The 22,905-nt window shown below is 46.3% G+C and overlaps 2 protein-coding genes across 2 annotated transcripts in view; both read left to right on the top strand.

Moving 5' to 3' along the window:
• The window catches only part of AP3M2 (adaptor related protein complex 3 subunit mu 2), a gene marked incomplete at its 5' end in the record, with an annotated part of 280,782 nt that overhangs the window by 59,496 nt on the left and 198,381 nt on the right, over positions 1-22,905 (top strand). The window lies entirely within an intron of this gene.
• On the top strand, positions 1,985-19,675 carry LOC133359732 (E3 ubiquitin/ISG15 ligase TRIM25-like). Its single transcript, XM_061578257.1, has 6 exons — positions 1,985-2,668; positions 2,917-3,012; positions 11,317-11,550; positions 12,225-12,247; positions 12,919-13,022; positions 19,128-19,675. Exons 1-6 carry the CDS (start codon positions 2,096-2,098, stop codon positions 19,673-19,675), a joined length of 1,578 nt encoding a protein of 525 aa, XP_061434241.1. The 5' UTR covers positions 1,985-2,095.

Below are 22,905 nucleotides of genomic sequence, written 5' to 3' on the forward strand. Positions count from 1 at the left end.
GCTCCTTCCCGCCCTCCTCTGCCCAGTCGGCCATGGTAGGTCCAGGGGCCTTCTCCACCTCCTCATCATTTACGTGGCCTTCTGGCTGCTGGCTCGTGGGTGTTATCTCTTCCTCCGTTGACATTTCCCCCTCCCCCTTCTCATCCTGCAATGGCGTTCCCTGCTTGGCCACCCCTCCGCCCCCCGCCATCCATCGCCTGACTGGTCGGTGCTTGTTGCGGCTCCGTCACAGTCACCTCTCCCTCGCTGCCCTCCATCTCTCGATCCGTGTGCGCCTGGGCCATGTTCGCGTAGGACTCTGGGCAGTCTCTATATAAATGATCCCCACTGCATAAAGGTTGCACCGTACCAGGGCATTGCAGTCATCCACGACGTGATCCTGCACCTTGCAGCGATAACAAACCGTGGCTTCACATGCCACGGCTAGGTGTCCCCTGCATCCACATCTCCTACAGCGCTTGGGCTGCCCCGCGTAGACCAAAGAGCCTCTACTGCCTCCAATATTCAAGGCGTTTGGGATGTGCCGAAGGGCCCCTTCCACCGTTCTTAGTCTCACCTGCCACTGTCTGGCGCCAGTCCAAATACCCAGTGAGTCCTGGAGCCGTTTGCACTCCGACAGACTTCCACATTGTGATCCGGCAGAGCCTCATTGTACAAAAACAGGTTGCTTGTCCTGAAACTGATATCAAAGGCGCGGCCGCCTGGCAAGGCTATCAGACAGAACAAGTCCTTAGGGTCCACCTGTCATATCCAGACCACCACAGTCCTCACAAAACTCGCGCGGCCGATAGTGACATCGTCTGGCATATCCTCTTTGAATGCCATTCGGACACAATTGTGTCTCTTTCCGTGGACCGGTGCGAAATTCACACTGGTTCTCCCGCGCCACCACCCTGCGGGTACCTGGGGTCTTCCTGTGCCCACAGATCAGGGCTTTCCCTTATCAGTCACGCTCCGGGCGCCATGTGCCTGCTGGCCTGCAAGGTCCACCTTTCCCTCTGCCTCCCCACTCAGGCTGGCGGGGGCCACCTCCCTCTGCGCTGGTACCTCTGCTCTTCTTGTCCATTGCCTCCAAGCGTCCTCCCAATCCCGCATCCTCCCGTCTGAGGTTGAAGCTTTCGCCGTATCGCCCTCCTGCACTGACCTCCATCCTCCTGGTTGACGAGTCGCGACCATTTCCACCTCAGCAGTCGTCGACGGGGGTTGATCGCCCTTGCTCGTCTCGGCAGCTTGGCTGATCTCCATGCCAGTTGGAAAAGCAGCCGCTGGCCTGACAGCCAGGGTGCCTGCTCGGGGCAAGGGAGAGAAAACCTATCACAACGATGACGAGGCTCGGCAAGGTCCACTCCAGAGCACAGCAGCCCCAACTGTGAGTCGGAGCTCGCCTTATATCCTGCCCAGCGTGGTCAGGCTCTGCCCTCGGCCCCGTACTCATTTGGATCCCCTAGAGAGATCCGTGCCTTGCCCACAGGTGCAACAAGTAGAACGGGCTGTTATTCCTAAGTCTACCAATCTCTCAGCGGCACACGCTACAGTAACTCATTCAATGCCACTACACATACATACAACCACCATCTACCTAGAATAAAAAAGGTTTCCTAGGAATACATAAATAAAACAAATATTTGACAGAGGAACATAGGATGCATGAAGCCAGTAGTTAAAATATTATTTGACAAAGGTTGAAAACGATTACATGAGAATGTTTGTTCAAGGTGCAGTTCCACTGTGGCAATGCACACAGCCTGACCCTTGCCGTTCAATTAGCCTGTAGGCCAAACCATTATGGCTTTCTCCCTGGCTGCTATTGATGGGTGTTTTTGTACATAACACAGTGCGTGACTGTAACGCCACGTCTACACAGGTGACCCCGGCGCGTTATGGAACATTCCAGGGCGTGTCTCATAGTATTTATAACTTAACTGCAGGTGAAGTCAGTTCATTCCCCTGCTCGCCTCCGCCCTGTGAGTTGTGCACAGAACACATCTCGTCAATGATATTCAACATATCAAGAGATTATAAATGTAAAAGTATTTTTGTTAAAATATGTTTCTGAGCGACAAGGCGTGACTAACTTCGGGTGCATCCTCGGGTCATGGCGAGTGCAACTCCCGCTGAGAACGTGGACCGTGAGTTGACCTGCACCATCTGCCTGGGCACGTTTGACTGCCCCTCCACGCTGAGCTGCGGCCACTCGTTCTGCCTCCAGTGCCTGGAGGACGCTTGGAAGGAGACAGACTTGTACTGCTGCCCGCAGTGCCGCAAGACCTTCCCTCGACGACCCCAGCTGACCAGGAACGTGACGATCGCCAACCTCATAGAGCAGCTGCGAGTGACTGAGACCATGGTTGCTGCTTCTGCTGCTGGTGTTGTTTTTTGTGATAACTGCCCAGAAGGAAATACGCCTGCAGTGAAGACCTGCCTCAGGTGCGACACGTCCTTCTGCACGGAGCATCTTGTGCCTCACCTGAAGAAGAAAAAGTTTAATGACCACGTCCTGGTTTCACCAGATGTGAACCCTGAAGCACGCAAGTGCAAGAGGCACAAAGAGGAGCTCAAGTTCTACTGCAAGCAAGACGTCAGCCTCGTGTGCAGGGACTGCACCATCGCAGGTGACCACACGGGTCATACATTCATCCCACTGGAGGATGAGCATCGGACACGGAAGGTGAGGCCCGCGTGGGTTGAGTGGGAGCCACTCAGGAGCGAACAATACCATGAACCTAGCCGATTAAATAAAAACCATCAGGATGGGATGATTCTCTCTCCATTGTCTTTTCCTTTAAAGCCGACTTCATTGGACTCTTTTCTGGTGAGCATCTTAAAACGGTCACTGTGGAGGGCTCCGTGTGGAGTTGAGCTGAGAGGGAGCCACTTAGGAAGTTGAGTCTCCTCTGGTGACTTTGTCTCTTACAGAGTGGAGTTGGAGAAGAGAAGCAAGCGGTGGAAGAGAAGAGGAAGAAGGCGGAGGCGTTCATGGGACGGATGGAGGCAGCTCGCAAGGACGTGCAGGTACCGCGCATGGACTCTGACCCCGTTACCTGCACCCTGCAATGAGTCTGCGACCTTTGCTTTGAGGACAACTCCGTAGTTTCATTGAACTCTGTTAGTCTTGTGTCAATGTGTAATGACTGTGCAGGATATCACATTAATATGCCTATGGGTGCTTGAAATGTACTGTATTCTTTTCTTAATGCAACGTTTATGTAAGAAAAAAAAGTTAATATCTCGTGAGACTGGAAAGCATTTCGCAGGATAACTCGAATCACTTGCTATGGGTGAGATTAAATAACACAGTATGGAGCAACGACTGTATTGAATTATAAACTATAAATTAAACGAGTGAAGATGACAATTAAATACGATAGGAAATCGTCTGTTGAATGCTTGAATAAACACGAGATGCGACTTCAAAATGGTACAAGGAATGCAGGAAAACACAGTTGCTCTCATGACACGCACCCAACTCGAAAGTAGACACAATGTAGAGTCAATGATTACTTAAAACGTAATGTATTGGTGGCGTAAATTTTATGGTAAAGATATTTAATTAATTGCGTCTACTTTTGATATTTCTTCAAAATATTAGTATGATCCTGTGTGTGTTGTCGCATGCATAAGTATCCATTGTATCGCAAATCCTGCTGTAAAATAGGACATCAATTCAGCTGGTGATATTTATAGTTTACCGAAAATAACACGTTGTGGAGAACATAAGTACAAGGGGTTCCCAATATACGTTTCCTCAATGTACGTTGTTTTGCACTCATGTCACTTTGTGAGGAACTCAACGTGAAATGTCTCACACACACGTCGTTATGGCGTTTTCGACTCAGTTCAGCTAAGTTCTTTACAACTTGTAAAACGTACTGTACAACGAGTATTTTGCGCATACGCCGCCGTCTTTTCAATCCCACTTTAGTGCTCCTTGTAATAGGCGTGGACTTTCTCTCAAAATATTGTCGCAACCCTTCAACAATGAGTAGCAAGCCTAGTGCTAGTGGCAGTGCAAGTGACAGTGCAGGTTGGAAACGTAAGAAAAATCGCAGTTATATTTTGCTCGATGTCAAAATGGAAGTGATAAAGCGTGGTAGAAAAGGTGGACTTACGATTGATATTGGGCGCCATTTGAATCTTCCTCCAACGAGTGAACATACGATAGTGAAGAATGCTGATACAATTTAAAGTAAAGCTAGGCATATTTTAAAGCACTCGGATGTTAAAAATCACATGGCAATGCAGTGTTAGGTAAAAACATGGAACGATTGCTGGCGTTATGGGTCGAGAATCCTCACAACAAGAACACACCGATCAGCTTTGCCTTCATTCAGGAGAAGGCCCTAAGCTTGTATGAGGACCTGAAAAAGGAGTTGGGAGAAGAAGAAGCAGTGAAAGAAAAATCATTCAAGGTCGCCCGTGGATGGTTTTACAGATTTTAGGCACAATACAGTTTTAAGGACGTGAAATATGGGAAGAGTCAGCCAGTGCCAATAATTAAAGAAGGTACGGATATGATCCTAGACAGGTGTTTAATCCTCTCAGAATACCTCTAATAAAGCACAACTCATCGACTCGCCAAGGTAAGATGAGTGAAGGTAATGTGGGGGCCAACGTCCACCCCACCGCCTTCGCGAGGCAGTGTGGGGCACGACGTCCGCCCCTTCCACTTCCTTCTCCACCACGTCAGTCGGCTCCCACTGGGCCCCCGCCAACCGAGTGATCGGGCCCCTAGTGCTAGCACCCTCTCTGAGGAACATACTCGTGCTGCTGGCTCACAGCCACACGGAGTTAAGCCACACACTCGCGTACACCACAGCTTACACTAACACAGCATGCAGCGGCACGCTCGCGCCCACACCTGCGAACGATTACCTCAACGCGCGCCCGTGCTGCGGCTCCACGTTCACCCTCGCAACGCATTTCCCCACACAGGCGCTCCACACGTAAATCACAGACACCACACCGATGCTAAATGCTAACTTTTATTCACGGTGCAAACCCCGCATTGCCCGGAGGTAATATTCTGCGATCAGAGCCTAGCCTATGGCTGCCCAAGTCCCCAAATACTCACGTGCCCTATCACGTACCTCGCGGCTGTACTCACGGCATCACATGTATGCTGTGATAGTCAAAGGGAGAAGGAGGAATGATAACCCTCTTCTTGGTTCTTTCAGTAAAGTCACGTAGAAGGGAAGTAATAAAATAATAAAAATAAAACATAATAAAATAATTCTCACGACGTTTCGGCCACAACACAAGCAGCCATCCTCAGGTGAAGACCAGGTCTGTCGAGGCGACAGCGTCTAAAAGAAAACACCACCACGCTTGGAGCGTCTATTTAAGTTGGTTTGGAAGGGGGGGGGGGGGGAATGCGCATTAGCAAAATAATCTGCATATCAAGAAGAATTTAGCATATTTATGGGAAATGCAGGAATGTGATTGGTGCTATTTGTGAAGAATGATAACTTTACCTATCACTGCCTCGTAGCAGCACTCGCTGGCGTCGCACAGATGCTGCAAGTGGCGTGAGAAGGCAGGACGGTAGGGAGTGGGTCTTGGCGGCCAAGAGGTTGAAGACGAGATCTGATCTGAACGGTCCCAGGCGCCTCTTTTTGTCCCCCCTGACTTCAAAAGCCCAGGGTCACGTCATCCCGCGCGGCCAATCGTGTGCCTACCTGTGATTTTCACTCGTTTTTTCTTCCCTTACATGGAGCACCACGACGGTTACTTCTGTGACCCATGGTCTATCCATCCGTACTCATTCATTTTTTACTCATCCCCGTTAATTTGGAAATACGTCCGGCTGGCAAATACACCCCTGCTAGTGTGTATTCGGTCTGGGTCCGGGGGAGGTCGTAGCGCTGCGATCCCCTGAACTCATGGTCTGGTTTGCTCGCTTAATATTCCACCCCGCCCCTCCCGTTGTCGTTCATGACTCATTGCGGCTGGCCCAGTGAATCTTTTTTTTGCGCCCATACAATTTTACGCCAACTCAGGGGCACCGCAATGTGACCTGTCCAGCAACGGTCGGCCAATCTCCTGGCACCAGGAAACCGTGGGACTTTTCTCCTAGGGACTCTTCGAATTAAAACCCATTGTGCCAGGCAATCCCCCGCAAGTACACAATGTGTGTATGCTGAGTGTGTGTGCTCAGTGTGGGAGCCAGGGAGTAGTTGCGGCGCTTGCGGAGTTGCTCCGCAGTCGTGGCACCACAGTAACATCTTTTTAAATGCTGTTTAAGAGTATGTGCTTTTTTACACTACAAATGGTTTTCTGTTTGAGTTTTTGTTTTAAAATGTCGTAGCCATGTTTATTGGAACTAGCCTTCCACTCCGATTTAGGTCGACTTATCCTTAAAATTGATTCCTGCAGCAGCATGCAATGACAGCCACTGGAAAGACAAAGGCGGTCGGGGGGGGCTCTGGTTATACCCCTGCAATACATATTATTTTGGTCGTGGAGAATTTACATAATTCATATACCTACTAGAATCACCCAGGAATGTCCTGAACGCTCGTGATGTCACTCCACATCGACCAGCCCCCCTCATTAATATGCATGAGCAGGTGACGTCCTCTAAATGGACACCCCCCAACCCCTCCTCGTTAATAATCATGAACGGGTGACGTGACTCAATATGGATTAGTCCCCTCCCCCCTCACTAATAATCATGAGCAAGTGACGTCACTCCACTTCGGACAGCCCCCGTTAATCATTAGCAGGTGACGACCTCCAAATGGACCCCCCCCCCATTATTATTAGCTACTACAATGAGCAAAGAATGTCTGTGTGCAACGCTCGTGACGTCACTCTACGTCGACCAGCCCCCCTCATGAATAATCATGAGCAGGTGACATCACTCCACATCGAACAGCCCCCCTAATTAAAAATCATTAACAGGTGACGTCCTCCAAATGGACACCCCCCCCCATTCATAATAATTAGCGGGTGACGTCACTCCACATGGGGGGCCGCGGCACCTCCTCACCCCTCCTCGGCATCAACTTATAACCCTCACTACAAAGGCAGAACCCTCACGTCACGCGATCTCCGTAACGCTGTTGAGACGTCGAAGTAAAAAGGATGTCATGATGAACAAGGGATTATAACCTTTAAAAAAAAAGGTCTGTGTCACCGCGCCCTGACACATTGCACACGAATTGATGCAATGGATATCACGTTGCGGTCTTCTTTTCGCTTTAAAGTTTCAGATTTACTACAATACACCCGTCCTTGGACCGGCAAAAGGCTAGTTCAACTTACATAATTCGTTAGCAAGTTTGTATGCTGAACCAATAAATCATGGCACTTATGTATGGATAAGTGCATGTTAATAAAAACATGCAACTAGTCATATTCGAAAAACCCTGACTCTGTGCTGTATTAATAGTTAACTGTAATTAGATGAAGTTTAAGAATATTCATATGCAGTGGTTGGAATTTGAACGTTTCAACTTTCCAGGCATCAGGGTTTGTTTAATTAAGAGAGTGAAATGGCAAGGGACATTTTACTCTTAGGTTTTTTTCGGTAAAGTCACGTAGGGAAAAATAAATAATAAAATAAATAATGAAAACTATAGAAATGAAATAATAAATAACGACGTTTCGGAGGCAACACAAGTCTCCGTCATCAGGTGGGACCGTCACAGCTAAAATGTATTGTATAAAGTGAGGCAAAATTCCAAGAGACAAGCTCTTAAATACAAGTGTAATGCGGGCGTAAACGGCCCTCCGGAGGTGCCGTCATGAGGGGAGGAGTTAGGTCACGTGGGGGGAGAGGGGTTGAGCTATAGAAGGAGGGGAACCGGAAGAGGATAGGGAGTGATGGGGAACCAGGAACAGAGAGAGGCCACGAAGGGCGAAGCGGAGGGTGGCGAGATCGCCACGAACACGGGGGAGCGAGGATTGGCACCGTTGGCCAGCGGTGACCGACCCGAAGCAGCGAGGAGGCTGCAGCCAGCAGCGGGGCTGCACAGAGAGTCAGCAGCGGGGCTGCATACAGAGTCAGCAGCGGGTCTGCATACAGTAGCAGCCAGAGGGTCTGCACATAGGGGTGGCAGCGAGAGTCTGCATAGGGGTAGCAGCGAGTCTGCAGGGAGGGGGTTACGGTAGATGAAGCAGAGAGTCTGCGGGAAGAGAAAGGAAGCTATAATAGAGTCAACAGCCGGGGGCTATAAATACAGAGTTATAACAGAGTGCCGTGTGGGAGAAGACAAGAACCCAATAAAGGACACGAAGACAGAAAAAAGTGTCTGAGTCCTTTTATTACACAAGTTAAGGGGGGAGGGGGATGGGCTTATCTGAATGTGGTAGCCAGTGAATGGAACGTGTTGGGGGGGGTGGGCGGGGCTAAAAGAGAACAATCAGTGTACCTCGACTTTGGGTTGTAACCGGTGTTGGCTGACAATCCAAATACAAAAAAGGCAGTACTGTTAAACGCTGGGGATGTCAACACTCGGTAAAGTAGAATAGTACCTGTCAAATAAGATGGTACAAATGTGTAGTTAAATATGTTTTACATGGTTAATAAGATCTTTGCAATGATTACTCAGTTTGGACCCATCATCACGGTTGAAGTTATGTCTGTGTTTGTATATCTGGATGGCTTCGTGTACAAACCTTTGATGGTAGCCAGAAGGTTTGCAGAGCACGCTGGTCTCGGAAAAGACAATATCATGAGAGCCCACAGCGTTGTAGCAATGTTCGGCAATGGCGGAACACTCAATTTTGCCGTGTTTCAGATCTAACTCGTGCTCGCGGAGACGATCGGAGATATGACGTTTCGTTTCCCCAATGTAACAATCACCACAGCTGCAACTCAGTTTATAGACTCCAGGGTATTGCAAGTCAGGAATTACATATTTTACAGATGGGATTAGATCATGGATTTTATGTACTGTACTGAATCGGACTTAGATCTTATGTTTGTTTAGAATTTTGGATATCTTTTTGGTCACGCCTGCTATGTATGGCAACGTGATAATTTTGATCGGAGTTTCAAGTGGTTGTTTCTGTATGGTGGGAGAAACAGCTTAGCGGATCGTGCGGTCAGAATATCCATTCATCTTGAGGGCCCGATGTACATGTTTTAATTCACTGGCCAGGTGGTGTTGGTCAGAAATGCCATGAGCTCTGTGGTATAGTGTTTTGATGAGAGAATTATTTTGAGCCGGGTGGTGGTGGGAATCAGGTTTCAAGTAGTAATCTGTGTGGGTGGCTTTCCTGTAGACAGAATGTCCTAAGGTTCCATCAGGTCACCTCTCAAACAGAACATCTAACAAGTAAACCCGTAAAAACAAAGTTTTTCATTCTAAATCCTTTATATGCGTGGCGGCTAGAGTCCTCTCGTCTTCTGGCTTGAGATGGCTGCAATCTATGGGTCAGATGATTGTCTGCCAGTATTAAGCAATTGGTAATTAAATATTTAATTTGTTTTCCCTAAACAGTGCAAAATTTTGGAAAAAACATTTCACGAAAATTAATTGTCACACACAACGAGTCTGTGTAGAAAATGTCAGCTCGATTGGATCACGGGAAGTGGGTTAAAAAACGAGCGAAAGATTTGCACGGTCCTAAGCAAGCAAGCGAACTTAATATAAAGGATTTAAAATGTATTCGCCTGTGGAGGACGCGGGGATCGATCCCGCGACCTTTGGCATGGGAAGCGAGGGCACTACCAACTGCGCTACTCCGCCACGGCCTGTGGAGGGGTTACGCTCTGGGCTCCTATACTGTGACGTTCAGCCAAAGCCATGAATGAGTTCTATTTGAATAAATGTAAAAATTAACCCGTAAAAACAACGTTTTTCACAATAAATCCTTTATATGCGTGGCGGCTAGAGTCCTCTCGTCCTCTGGCTTGAGATGGCTGCCACCTATGGGTCAGATGATTGTCTGCAGTATTAAACAATTGGTAATTAAATATTTAATTTGTTTTCCCTAAACAGTGTAAAATTTTGGAAACAAAATTTCACGAACATTAATTGTCTCGCACAACGAGTCTGTGTGCAAAATGTCAGCTCGATTGGATCACGGGAAGTGGGTTAAAAAACGACCGAAAGGTTTGCACGGTCGTAAGCAAGCACGCAAGCAAGCGAACTTAATATAAAGGATTTAACAAGTATAACCCATAAAAACAAAGTTTTTCACTATAAATCCTTTATATGCGTGGCGGCTAGAGTCCTCTCGTCCTCTGGCTTGAGATGGCTGCCACCTATGGGTCAGATGATTGCATGGCAGCATTAAGCAATTGGTAATTAAATATAATATTTTTGTCCTAAAAAGTGTAAAATTTAGGAAAAATTTTTCACGAACATTAATTGTCACGCACAACGAGTCTGTGTGGAAAATGTCAGCTCGATTGGATCACGGGAAGTGGGTTAAAAAACGACCGAAAGATTTGCATGGTCCTAAGCAAGCAAGCAAGCGAACTTAATATAAAGGATTTAAAAATGGTAGTTTGCCATCATTCTCCACTTCCATGGTGAATCAAATGCAGGCAAATCGTCTTCTCTCGTGGATGATGTCTTAATTTATGTTAGTTTATCCAATACATCCAGTTCAGATAGGACACTAAAGAAGAAATATGGACGATGACTTTCAAGACAACATTTTAAGATTGATGTATGAAGAGGAAGAAATGAGTTATGTGAACAGTGGTGTATTAAAATAAATTTTACTCTGATGTGTTTTGTCAAATATATAGTTCCTGCTGATCCAAAATTAGAATTAAATCCATTGGCAATGTCTTGTTTTGTGAACAGTTCTTTGCCATCCAATGCAGAGTTTTTGGAAGAATATTTATCTTTCCTATAGTTTTGTGGTGGTAAGAAAATTTTGTGTTTCTTACTTTGTGAGTACATTTATACCCTTATTTTTCTAGAGTTAATCCAAGTAGAGAGGGTTTTTGGACGTTTCTTTTTATTCGAGGCAACATCTCTAGTTTTCATGAATTCGGAAATGTTCGGATCAAACCAAGGTGGTTTGATCATTAATCATAATGATAATCACGGCTCATGGAAAATGTTATATTATCTCATATTTATAGAGTGCGCTATCTCAAGGCGCTTTATATATTTCAAAAAACGGTAACAAAAATAAAGTTAGAGGACAGGGGCATGCAAGGGCCAAGAAATCCGTGACCGTAACAGAGGGCACATAGGGGTCACAAAAGGGCAGGGGAGGGATGGGAAGAAATGGAGGGGCGAGGGGAGAGAAAGGGAATGGGTGAGCTTTGAGAGACGAACGAGGATAAGGAGGGAGATTTCTTAATGTAGAGGGGAACGGGGAATAATTAGAATTGGCGCGTCTCGACAGGGATCTTTGACTGGGGTGAAGGAGCGAATCAAAGCCCAGTTCTCCCGCCTGAGAACAGCACTGGATGAGGACGAGACAACGGCTTTACATCGCGCGGAACTGAAGGAGAAGGAGCTGCTGTCCCAGATCGACGAGAACATCGCTCATTACAAGCACGAGATCAGCGAGCTGCAGGCAGCAGCCGCGCGCCTGCACTCTCTGCAGAAGGAGGGGGACTCGCTCACGTTCCTGCAGGTAGAGCGCTCGCGAAGCCAGGGCGAGTGCCCCAGATTGACAGAGCCCTCAGCAGTAGAGAAACTGTTGGTTCAAGAGTTCAGATGCTTGGAACTTGACCACGATAGTGGCTGCATTTTAAAATCCACTATCTATCTAAATGAATAATTTCTCTTGTCGCATTGCCTGCAGATAATTCCACATGTTACCGTGAAGATGAAATTCAAATTAAGTTGAATTTTAAATCCTGATGTTATGCTATTTAATCGACTATTTTCTAAACAGTTGCTCTGTTGCTGTCAGGTGTTTGATACCTATTCTCAAGCACCTTTAATGTACACACTTGAATTGCCTCTGCAGAAATAAAAATTTCTCATCATTTTGAGAGGCTGTTTCAAGCCATGGGAAATTAGCACTGCCCAAGGCTGAAGGGGACTCAAACCCTGGCTAAACGGTTGAGATGCTCAGCTCTTGAGAATATCGCGTCACTTTTTAACCAAGGATAAAAAACCAAGAGTATGGATCCTTGCAGTCACGAAAACTTCAAATCAAGGATATGGTTTTGGCCTTCACGGGGTCATTAGCCAAGACGTGGGATTCATATTCCGGTCATGGAGATCGCAGAGGGAACTCGAGCGATGCCTTGAGAGTGAATGGAGGCAGCATCACGTGACGCTTCTCTCTGTATCCCACAGGGACACCTGGAGGAGGCGCGCAGGTACAGACACTCAACCATCACAGAGCAGCACCACAAGGCGGTGCAGTGTGGGAGCCTTGAGCTGTGTGCTTTTATTTGACTTGATTTAATTTTACTTGCATAGTGATTTAAATCACTGTTGTATAAATTTAAGTTAACGTCAGGTGGTTCTGATGTAACTGTACGTTTGAATTACTTTAAACGATGCTATCCCAGCTAATTTCTTTACAACTGCTTTCTGTTTAGGTTGTTGTCATTAACCCGCACCATCGATTATCATGGTTGGCTAAGTTCGGTGCGAAATAAGCTAACTATACACACATACATATGTGAGTGATGATGCTCTTTGTGATAACATGGACCATTTGCTGTGTGTACTGGTGATGTCTGTGATAATAATCTGTATGTGGAAAATCGGATGTTTATATTGAGCCTATGTTACAAACTGGATGTTTGTGGCCATGCTAATGTTGCGTAAATAGATGGCTAAGTATTGCATAGGGGCTATGTATGGGGCATAATCTGTGAGTGGGACAGAGGATCCATTTAATGATGCTGCATTTTAAACGTTGTCTGCATGTGGTGATACTGTGTGTGTGTGGTGATGCTGCGTGTGTGTAGTGATGCTGTGTATGTGTGGTGATGCTGTGTGTGTGGTGATGCTATTCGTTTTTTTCTAATCGTTGTCACAGGGGAAAAGTTCCCAAGAAGTCTCTGCCCCCAGCTCTGACTCCACTGGACACCCCCACGATCCGCTCCCTTGAGAGAATCATGGGCAGACTGCTCCCTCTCGTCTGTGAGTTCATCACTCCTGCCCCAGTGTGGAGGGGAGGCCTTGTCTATTGAAACAACGGATTCCAGTCTCCAGATACTAGGGTTCAGGGTTCAATCCCCAGTTCTAACTCCTACTCAGAAGAGTCATTGTCCTCATGTGCTGTGAGTCTAGCCTTAGCTTAGTCTCCGAACGTTGCACAACAAACGCAACCCTCCATTGCTAAAAGCACTTAGTTCACTCTCACCCAGGAGCGAGGGCATCAAAATATGGATAAGTGTAAAGGCCTGAGACTCACATAAAGTCTCGTTTTAGAATGTCAGGATTCATTATTCCTGTTCGAGGCTGTTACATTTAGGCTCGAGCAACTTTTATAATTCGTAGGGTTCAGTATCGATATCCCAGCCTCAGGTGATCATTTATATTACTCTGCATACCATAAGACATGCTAATACACAGGTAGTGTATTATCTAGATGTTAATGTATAGCGCACAAATGAGTGTAAATCGCTCCTACAGTGCTTTATTAATACTACACCTGTATGTTGAACTTATTTCCCACTGCACGTAGCGAACCGTGCTAATTGGAGGTGCTAGTATATGATTATTGAGTGAGAATGTCATTGGCCAAATTAACTATTGTTGCAGATTAATATATTAACAGAGGTTTCTCGGTGATAGATGTCATCATCAGACGAGAGTCAGACTACATCACCGTTGTGATGCAAATGGTTTCATTGTTAATGCATGAGGTTCATAGCCAGACTAACTCAGCATTAGGATTCTCAGAATTCATCAAAAATGCTTGAAACTGCTATATCCCTGCCAATGCACATGAAAGATTATTGGGATTCAGTGATAATACCCGAGGCTCACAGACCAAGAATGGGGTATAACTGTGGATGACCATGTGTATCACTGTACATATGTAATGAGTTCCAGAGACACTTTGAAGAGACAAATTCTTTATTCAAACACACCACGTAAACAGCACTGATACAGCCTAGAGACACCGCCCACTTCTAGCGTGCCTGACACTGGCTACGCTCTCGGGTCCTCCGGCTATGATTACCCTAGGGGAGGCTACCTGACCTGACCCAGCCAAGGTGCGGGTCTAGACTCTGGCTTCCTCGGACCTCCCCCTTACAAGGGCGTAGAGCCGGGAGTTCCAGAGTCCCACCACTGGCCCACACAGCGTCCCGGCCCTTACAAGGACAATGGGGCGAGGGGGTCCAGGGTCCTAAGCTGGCTGGTCTTGGTTCTTCAGCTACATAGACCACAATACCTGCAGTCATAATGCAAACAAAAACATAACTCTCATACTCTGATGGTGCATTGTCTTTGAGTTGTGCGCCTTTTGGCGTCATCTGGTCCAACCCATGTGAGACTAGGCTCTAAGGAAAGCTGTCTCGGGTGTGGACCAATCAACTTCAAGGACAGTGCACATTATCAGAGTTATGTATTTTGTTTGTATTATGACTGCAGGTATTGCGGTCTATGCAAACATGACTCCTTGTAAAAAGGTGTCAGTTATGTTGCCAGATAGAAGGGTAAAACACCAATTATCAGCTTTGTAGACGTTGACCTTCGTGTCTCTTTTAAGGTTGCTGTTGTTCCAGACACGTTTGTATAGTCTGCTGAATGCACTGTTTGCCTTGGCCAGCCTGTTGTCGACTTCGTTGTTGATCTTGGCGTCAGACGAGATCACGCACCCCAAGTAGTTGAACTGGTGGACAGCTTTCAGTTCTGTATTGTAATACCTCTACGTTAATATACAGCCCACACACGAGTCTAAAGGAGTATTACATGAGCTCTATTAACCATACACCTGTATATTATTGAATGTGGATGCTGTTGCTATTCTGCGTGTGTGTGTGTAAGTGTTTTACACAGAGACGCTATGGCTGAAATTCTTATGATTCAGTATTAGTACTTGAGGCTACGATATCCAGACTCAGACACAGTTAGGATTCATAGGGTTCAGTGTTAATGCCTTAGGCTCTCAGAATCAAAGGCACATTTAGGATTCTGTGCTAATATTAAGAGTTTTATCAAACAGCTAGCCAAGGGCTTGACCTTGGTTGACCGTGTAAATCACTATATAGGCAAAAAGTTAAATTGTTATGGAACATGTATCAATATACCTACACAATATATAGTACACACACACAGATGAGTGTAAATCACTTTTCCATTATCTCTATTAACACTACACGTGTGTATGATTGAATGAGGATGCTATTAATTTGGGTAAGATTTTTAGGATTTATTATTGGTACATGAGGCAGCGAGATACAGACACCTTGAGTATTCTTAGGGTTCAGTGTTACAACCTGAAGATCTCAGAATCAAAGGCAACTTTAGGTTTTATTTGACAGCCAGATCAAGGCATAACCTGAGTTGCCCATGTAAATCACTACACAGTCAACAACAAAAAGTTACTTACAAAACAACGCGTATCAATATATACCGATTAATTTATATACACAACGATCACTCATATAACCTGAATAGACTAGTGGGCAAGTGCTGTTAGCGAGTATCTATTAAGGCCGGCACGGCACACGAGGGGGTGGGTGGCCAGCACTACGCCCGGCCCCCTATATCTCCAAAGTGGCGATGCTTACACATTGTCCCGGGTATGTATTCATTTGTGGCTGAGTCGACCTGGGGGGCCCAGGACCGATTCAGATAATCCATCCTTGGTATTGGCCGTGAGCGGACATCAAATTTGTGTTGCATGCTAAGCACTCCAATACTATTATGTGGTTCTTTCGGTAAAAGTCACGTAATTAGAAAAATGAAGGGAATATAAATATAAATAAACAAATAACTACAACACTAATGGAGAATGTAGCCTGGTTCTTTATCGGAGCGAGTGTACTGGCAGTCTGTAATGTAAACTGTAACCTGGTTTTAAAACTTGGTGAGCATATTGGCATTCTATAATGTAGATTGTAGCAATAGTTATTCAACTGAGTGAGCATACTGACAGTCCATAATGTAGACTGTAGTCTGGTTCTTAACCTGAGTGAGCATACTAGCAGTCTATAATGTAGACTTATTCTTGGTTCTTTCAGAAATACGAATATAGTTTAAAAAACCATGACGTTTCCATCATAACACAAGCGATCGTCTTCAGGAGGGAAGAGAGGGAAGATCACCAAAAGCAACCATTTATAAAGGTTTCAAAAATGGGCGTGGCACAAGCGCTCCAGCAGCACAACGAAGTGGACGGGGGATATGTGCCCTGGGGTAAGATACCAAAAAAACGACACAAATCAAATCATGACTTGGCCTGTGCTCCCTTGACAAAAAAAACACAAATCAAGTCATGACCCAATGTGGTTGATGACATCTTTCCAATGATTGCTGAGATTATAACCATCCTCTCGGTTGAAATTGTGTCTGTCTCTATATATGGATGGCTTCATGAACGAGTCTTTGTTGATAGCCAGTGGGCTTGCAAAGTGCCATCATCTTAGAGAAATCATTTCGCGTGAGCCAGCCGCATTATAATAACGATTAGCTACGGCAGAAGTATTGGTCCTACCGTGTTTCAAATCTACCTCATGCTCACGAACACGGTCTGAGACATGTCGCTTAGTTTCCCCAATGTAACTGCTGCTGCAGATACAGCTTAGTTTGTAAACGCCGTGATATTGCATGTCAGGAATCTTGTCCTTCGCAGATGGGATCAGATCACAAATTTTATGTACTGTGTTAAATCGGACCTGGATCTTGTGTTTGTTCATGATTTTGGAAATCTTTTTGTTTACCCCTATGTATGGCAAGGTGATAGTTTTGATTGGATCCTCAGATGGCTCCTTCCTCACGGTTGGGGTGATGGCTTTGCTGATTGTATAGTCAGAATATCCATTCGCCTTGAGAGTTTGGTGTACGTGTTTGAGTTCACTGCTCCCCATGACCATTTATAAGTGTTTATGTTTAGAGCATAAACACTTATACACCATTAGAGCGAGACCAGCTGCACTTGGCCCGCGATTGGAAAATGCTTGCTGACATTGGCCGGCAACTTGTGTTTCCTTCGGAGATCGCAACCACCACCCTAAGACCTGACATGGTGCTCTGGTCCCGTTCGCTCAAGAAGGTCTTCATCATTGAGCTCACAGTACCCTGGGAGGACTCAGTAGATGAGGCTTATGAGCGAAAACATCTGCGCTATGCCGATCTAGCTGCCGAAGCACGGCATCATGGCTGGAACACAGAAGTCAGACCAGTGGAGGTGGGCTGCATAGGTTTTGTGGCAACATCTACAACCAGACTGCTTAGAGACCTGGGAATTAAGGGCCAGAGCCAGCGTTCGGCAATCAGAGCTGTATCGGAGGCGGCAGAAGGCAGCAGTCAGTGGCTCTGGATGAAGAGGAAAGACCCCAGCTGGGCCCCGAAGTGAGAGGGCCAGGATGTATGCAGTCAACAATGCTTGACTCAGGGAGGAGGACGCCCCTGCCATGCATAGTCCCATGGGATGTTGGCTATCAACAACAAGGCAACTCCTATGACTAATTGGGAATGGGACGCAAGCGTAGGATTGATCACCCTGTCGCTGGCCGCCTTCGGGGAGGGTGTATAGTGTGAAAGTTCGAAACACCCTAGGAACCAAAGGTACACTACTGACGATGCGCTCCCCAAATTTCACCAGGCTCACTGTTCATGAACTCTTGGAAGTGCTTGCACAAAGGATAGTAACATCTCATCCTGTGTTCTTGGAAACTGCTCCCCACGACCATTTATAAGTGTTTATGTTTAGAGCATAACACACGAGTGTAAATAACTACAGTATTACTAGTGTTACAGTGGTTAGTGCTGTAACAGGATTAAATAAATTTGCGACAGAATGAATGATAAATTATGTTAATGCAGAAGCAAGCCAATCAGCATCAAGGTGCGGCTGAAGATGGGCTTTTTGATCCCAAAAATAGTTTCAGAAATCATGTGACAGGAATAAATTAAACGATAAAAAAATGTTATATTCAATATCACATCTTGATCCATCATCGATCACACAGACCAACATACTAAACATTTCATAGCTTAAGCACTGGTTGATCGATGCTTGATTGGTGCTTGCTCGATTAGAGCTAAATCGGTGCTTGATCGGACCTCGATAGGTGCTCAATCCATGCTCGATTGGAACTCGAGCCGTGTTCGATCGGAATTCGATCTGTGCTCGATCCGTGCTCAATCTGTGCTCCATCATGCTCCATGCTTGATCCGATTGAGCAAAGATCGAACACAGATTGAGCACCGATCACGCACAGTTCAAGCACCAATCCAGCATGGATCGAGCACGGATCGAGCACAGATTGAGCACCAATCGAGCACGGATCGAGCACAGATTGAGCACCGATCGAGCGCAGATCGAGCTCGAATTGAGCATGGAATTGAGCTCTTATCGAGCTCTGATCAAGCACGAATCGAGCTCTTATCGAGCTTGGATGGAGCACGAGATCGAGCACCGATTGTGCACGGATCGAGCTCTGATCGAGCATTGTTCGAGCACTGATTAAGCATGGATCGAGCAGGGATTGAGCTAAGATCGAGCTCGCATCTAGCACCAGTCGAGCACAGATCGAACACCGATAGAACACCGGTCAAGCTTCAATCGAGCATGAATAGAGCACGGATCGAAGCATGAATATTATTTCTCATTCATTCTGTGGCAGATTCATTTCATCCTGTTACGATACCACACAGAGCGCTCACAGTGCGCCCCACCTCTTCTCATCTCGCAATGCTGAGCAGGTGTTGCGCCTGGGTAGGACTCGCATGGGCGGCCACCTCCGTGCGCAGCAGGTGCTGTAGGCTGTGGGGCTACATGGCGGACAGCAGATGGAAGTGCAGACAAAACAAAACACTGTGACCGGCGTGGTGAAGTATGGTCAAATATCCCCCACGACCCTGACAGTGTAGGGAGGCCTTCATCGAGCAGCAGATTGACAAAGTGCTGTTACATGTTATAACAAAGATAGCTACGCGTTATAGTGTCATGTATAATAATGCTTATTATGACTTGATCTATCGTAATGTACGTGCATGTTAGTGCACGAGTGATATTGTTATAGGTGTGCTGTTCTTACATGGGTACTGTGATTATCGTTAATGCAGACGGACGCTCACCGACTCTGGAACCAAACTCGGCCCACAACAACCTCCAGATTTCCTCGCTTCACAGGACGGTGACACTGACCGCTGTCTCCCAGGGTCGCCCCGATCACCCACACCGCTTTGATTACTGGTTCCAAGCCCTGTGCTCCGAGAGCTTCTCGTCGGGTCAGCACTACTGGGAGGTGGACGTGGGGGGTGCGTCAAGGAGCTGTGAAGTTGGAGTCACATACGGGACGATCGCACGGAAAGGGAGAAGTAAAGAATGCTGGCTGGGAAGGAACCACTCATCCTGGGTTTTATATAAAGATAACAACAGCTGCTACGTGCGTCATTGTGGTGTCTGGACCTCAGTGCCGGTGAGGGATCCTCCCCAGAGAGTCGGGTGTCATCTGCACTGGGAGGCGGGGCTGCTGTCGTTTTACCGCGCCGACTCCATGGAGCTGTTGCACTCCGTCCACCACTCGTTTAGTCAACCGCTCTACCCCGCACTGCGTTTGTGGAATGACGGTGACTCAGTGAGGATTCTGGATCTGAGTTGTGCGTCCTGAGAGCACGGAGTGTGAGCAGCGCAGAGAAACGGGCACAACGCACAGACTCATGCACACAAAGACACAGATCCCCCGTGTAGCCTTAACAGACTGTTGGGAAAAGTTCTGGCAGCGAGCACCTATGAAGGCCGGCACGGCACTCGAGGGAGATGATCGCCAACACTACGCCCGGCCGTCTTTGTCTCCCCAGGGGTGACGTTTACACGCTCCACCAGGAACTCATATGAGGCTGAGTCCAACTAGGGGAGGCCCTTGACCAGTTTGCAAACACCATTGATAGCGATTATCTGAATCGGTCTTGGGTCTCCCCTAGGTCGACTCAGCCTTAAATGAGTTCCTGGTGTGGTGTGTAAACATCGCCACTGAGGAGGCAAAGGCGGGTCGGGCGTGGTGTTGGCCACCAAACCCCTCGTGTGCCGTGATGGTCGCTAACAACACTTGCCCTAACAGTCTGTTAAGGCTACACGGGGTTGCTTTGTCTTTAGTGTATAGAGAGCCATGTGCGTAGTGTGGGGTGGAGCGGTGGTGCAGTGGTTAGCGCACTGGTGGGGGAGGGCGGGGGGAGCCAAGGTTCTCTCTGTCGTCATCGTCCCTCGCACCGCGCGCCGCGTGGCGCTCAACGCCGAGAGGGCGGCGCTCCATCGCGGGCGTGCTGGGAACACGCGTCACGTGACGCTACGGGGTGACACGCGCCGTCTCCTCGTGGTCACTCGCGCGTTGGTCGATAAACCCGCGGTGGGAATGGGATGGCATCACTAGGGGGGGACTACTCGTGGTGTGTGCCGAGCGTTGCTGGGCTAAAACATTTTTGTTATAACCATTGGTCGAGTGACTCCCTCCTCCTACCAAACCAAACTAGTTTTATTTTACAGGGCATAGAGAGTGAGAAGCCACACCTTGTAGTGGGAGGAGGTATTTTGCCACCAATATTATTTATAATAAAAGTTTGTTTTGATAAATATTTTAATTATCTGCTTTGACTTTGAAGTGGGTTAAAGTAATTAAGTGCCTGATATATCTCTAGAGTAAAGATGTACCTTATATTACAACACGACTAATTTTGTCGCAACACACACACAGTGTGTATTATTACAGGGAGAGAAACACCACAAGCTCCAAATATACAGCAGCTGTCAGGGTCGTAATCCAACCCACAACCTTCTCCATACCAGGCGAGGGAATTAACATCTCCTAACCACCACTGGCATTGGTTTGACTTGTTTTGCTTTTTTTTTCATTTTTGTGACCCATGTAACTATTGTAAATGAGACTCATCCTGATCTCCTGAGTGCTCATCTCGTTCAACTCATATTTAACTCGACTCGATCATCATCAGCAGTATTAGCAGAAATATCATCAGCAGCAGAATTAGTAACAACAGCAGGATCAACAGCATCCATCGTTAGCATGATAATCAGTATCAGAAGTAGGACCAGCATCAATCATAATAAAATCATTATCAGCAGTAATAGAATAATCAATAACATCAGCAGCAGCATCATTGCTAGTATCATCAATATCATCAGGAGTAGGACCAGCAGCATTAATAAAAATATAATTAGTAGCAGTAACAGAATCGTCAGTAGCAGCAGAAGCAGCAGCAGCATCATCACCCTTGCAACCGACACTCATCCTGGTATCTTGAGTTCTCACCTGGTTAAACAAATCGAATTTAACACGGAGGCTTTCGCGACCAATATTATCAATAGTAAAGGTTTCGTGGGTTCCATCGCGTAAATATAAAAAGGCTTGATTATGTTCTGGGTTACCTGTGAATTGGAATCACATTGTATTGTGGGTCAAGGGTCATTGTATTCTGGGTGAATAAAAAAATCTGAAAACAAATCTTGAACATTCTCATCCAGGCTGTGAATGTGTCCCATGTGGAAATGTATAGCAGTAGCATAATACTCTAAACGCGTGATGTTGATTCTAAATGTGGAGGGAAAAACCGACAACGGGGAGAGAGAGACACCCAAACTCTTAATATGCAGCAGGCGTCAGGGTCGGGATCGAATCCACGACCTCCTGCAGACCGGGCAAGGGAGTTAACATCTAATCACTCCAAATAAAAAGTTAAAATCTACATCTTACACGGTTTACGTTTATATACAATGTAAAACACATTGATATAGAGCCAAGAACAGAGGCAAGACATCGCACCCACGAACATCAGACGGCAGTCAAACGCACGCATGCGCGGTGCACACTGCCGCTTCATATGGGACGTTCTCTCGCTGTCACAAAATAACTCAAAAATAACACTGCTTGGGGCTTAAAGGTAACATATAATAAACGACGTTTCAGGCAATGGACCTACTTTATAGGACATAATTGAGGGATAAAGCAGGAGGGCTATTCTGAATGAGTGCTTGTGTGTTTGGGTTTTTACTCTGATGATCGTTGCTTGAGTGAATGTGAGGGTTTGGAATTGGTTCCCACGCACGAGTTTTTCTCTGTGTGCACGTGGCAGAGTTTAGCGGATCAAGAGTTAATTAATTAATTAACAACTCCAGCTTCTATAGCGCCGGAGCATGGCAAGACGTTCTCAAATCACCGAAATGATTTGACGATGCTGCGTTTGGCAGTGGTGCACAAATAGCAAAAAAATGTTTTTATCTCAACACATTTGTAGAGTTGCTCTACCTCTTCCCTGGGCTCGCGATGTGCTGTGAAGAGGGGTCATTGCTCGAAACCTCGCTTGTTATATACATTTACCTTTTAAGGCCACACAGTGTCATGAATAAACGTGAGTTTTCTTCATTGTAAAAAATAGCTGTGAATTTCAGTGTCTCCCTGTGTCGATGACAGTGTAACTCGCCACTGAGTAGCGATGCGAGTGTGTGATCAAATTTATGAATGAGTGGTAAATGTGTCTGTATTTGTATCGATATGAGAGATAGTGTAACTCACACCAATGAGTAGCTATGTGAGTGTGTGTATATATTTATGAATGGGTTGTAAATGCGTCTGTATTTGTATCTAAATGAGAGTGTAACACACACCACTGAGTAGCTATGCGAGTGTGTGCTTATATTTACTCGCTGGGGGTTCCCGTTACCCGGTGTTGTATGTGTTGATATTATGAAATTTTGATAAAAATAATAAAAATAAATAATTTTCCGAAAAATGCGCAAATCGCATTAATTATGTTAATGTGTGTATTACTATGCATAAATTATGATAGTGCATGTAATTATATGCATAAATTATGATAATCACGGAGATAA

Source organism: Lethenteron reissneri, chromosome 65, assembly GCF_015708825.2.
Source record: "Lethenteron reissneri isolate LAM-NWPU_2019-01 chromosome 65, ASM1570882v1, whole genome shotgun sequence".
NCBI classification, from domain to species: Eukaryota; Metazoa; Chordata; class Hyperoartia; order Petromyzontiformes; family Petromyzontidae; genus Lethenteron; species Lethenteron reissneri.

Coding starts and splice junctions, on each gene's coding strand:
- LOC133359732 (XM_061578257.1), top strand. CDS start 2,096: ATGGCGAGTGCAACTCCCGCTGAGAACGTGGACCGTGAGTTGACCTGC. Junction 3,013..11,316: donor CAGCTCGCAAGGACGTGCAG/GTACCGCGCATG, acceptor GCGTCTCGACAG/GGATCTTTGACTGGGGTGAA. Junction 12,248..12,918: donor CACCTGGAGGAGGCGCGCAG/GTACAGACACTC, acceptor TCGTTGTCACAG/GGGAAAAGTTCCCAAGAAGT.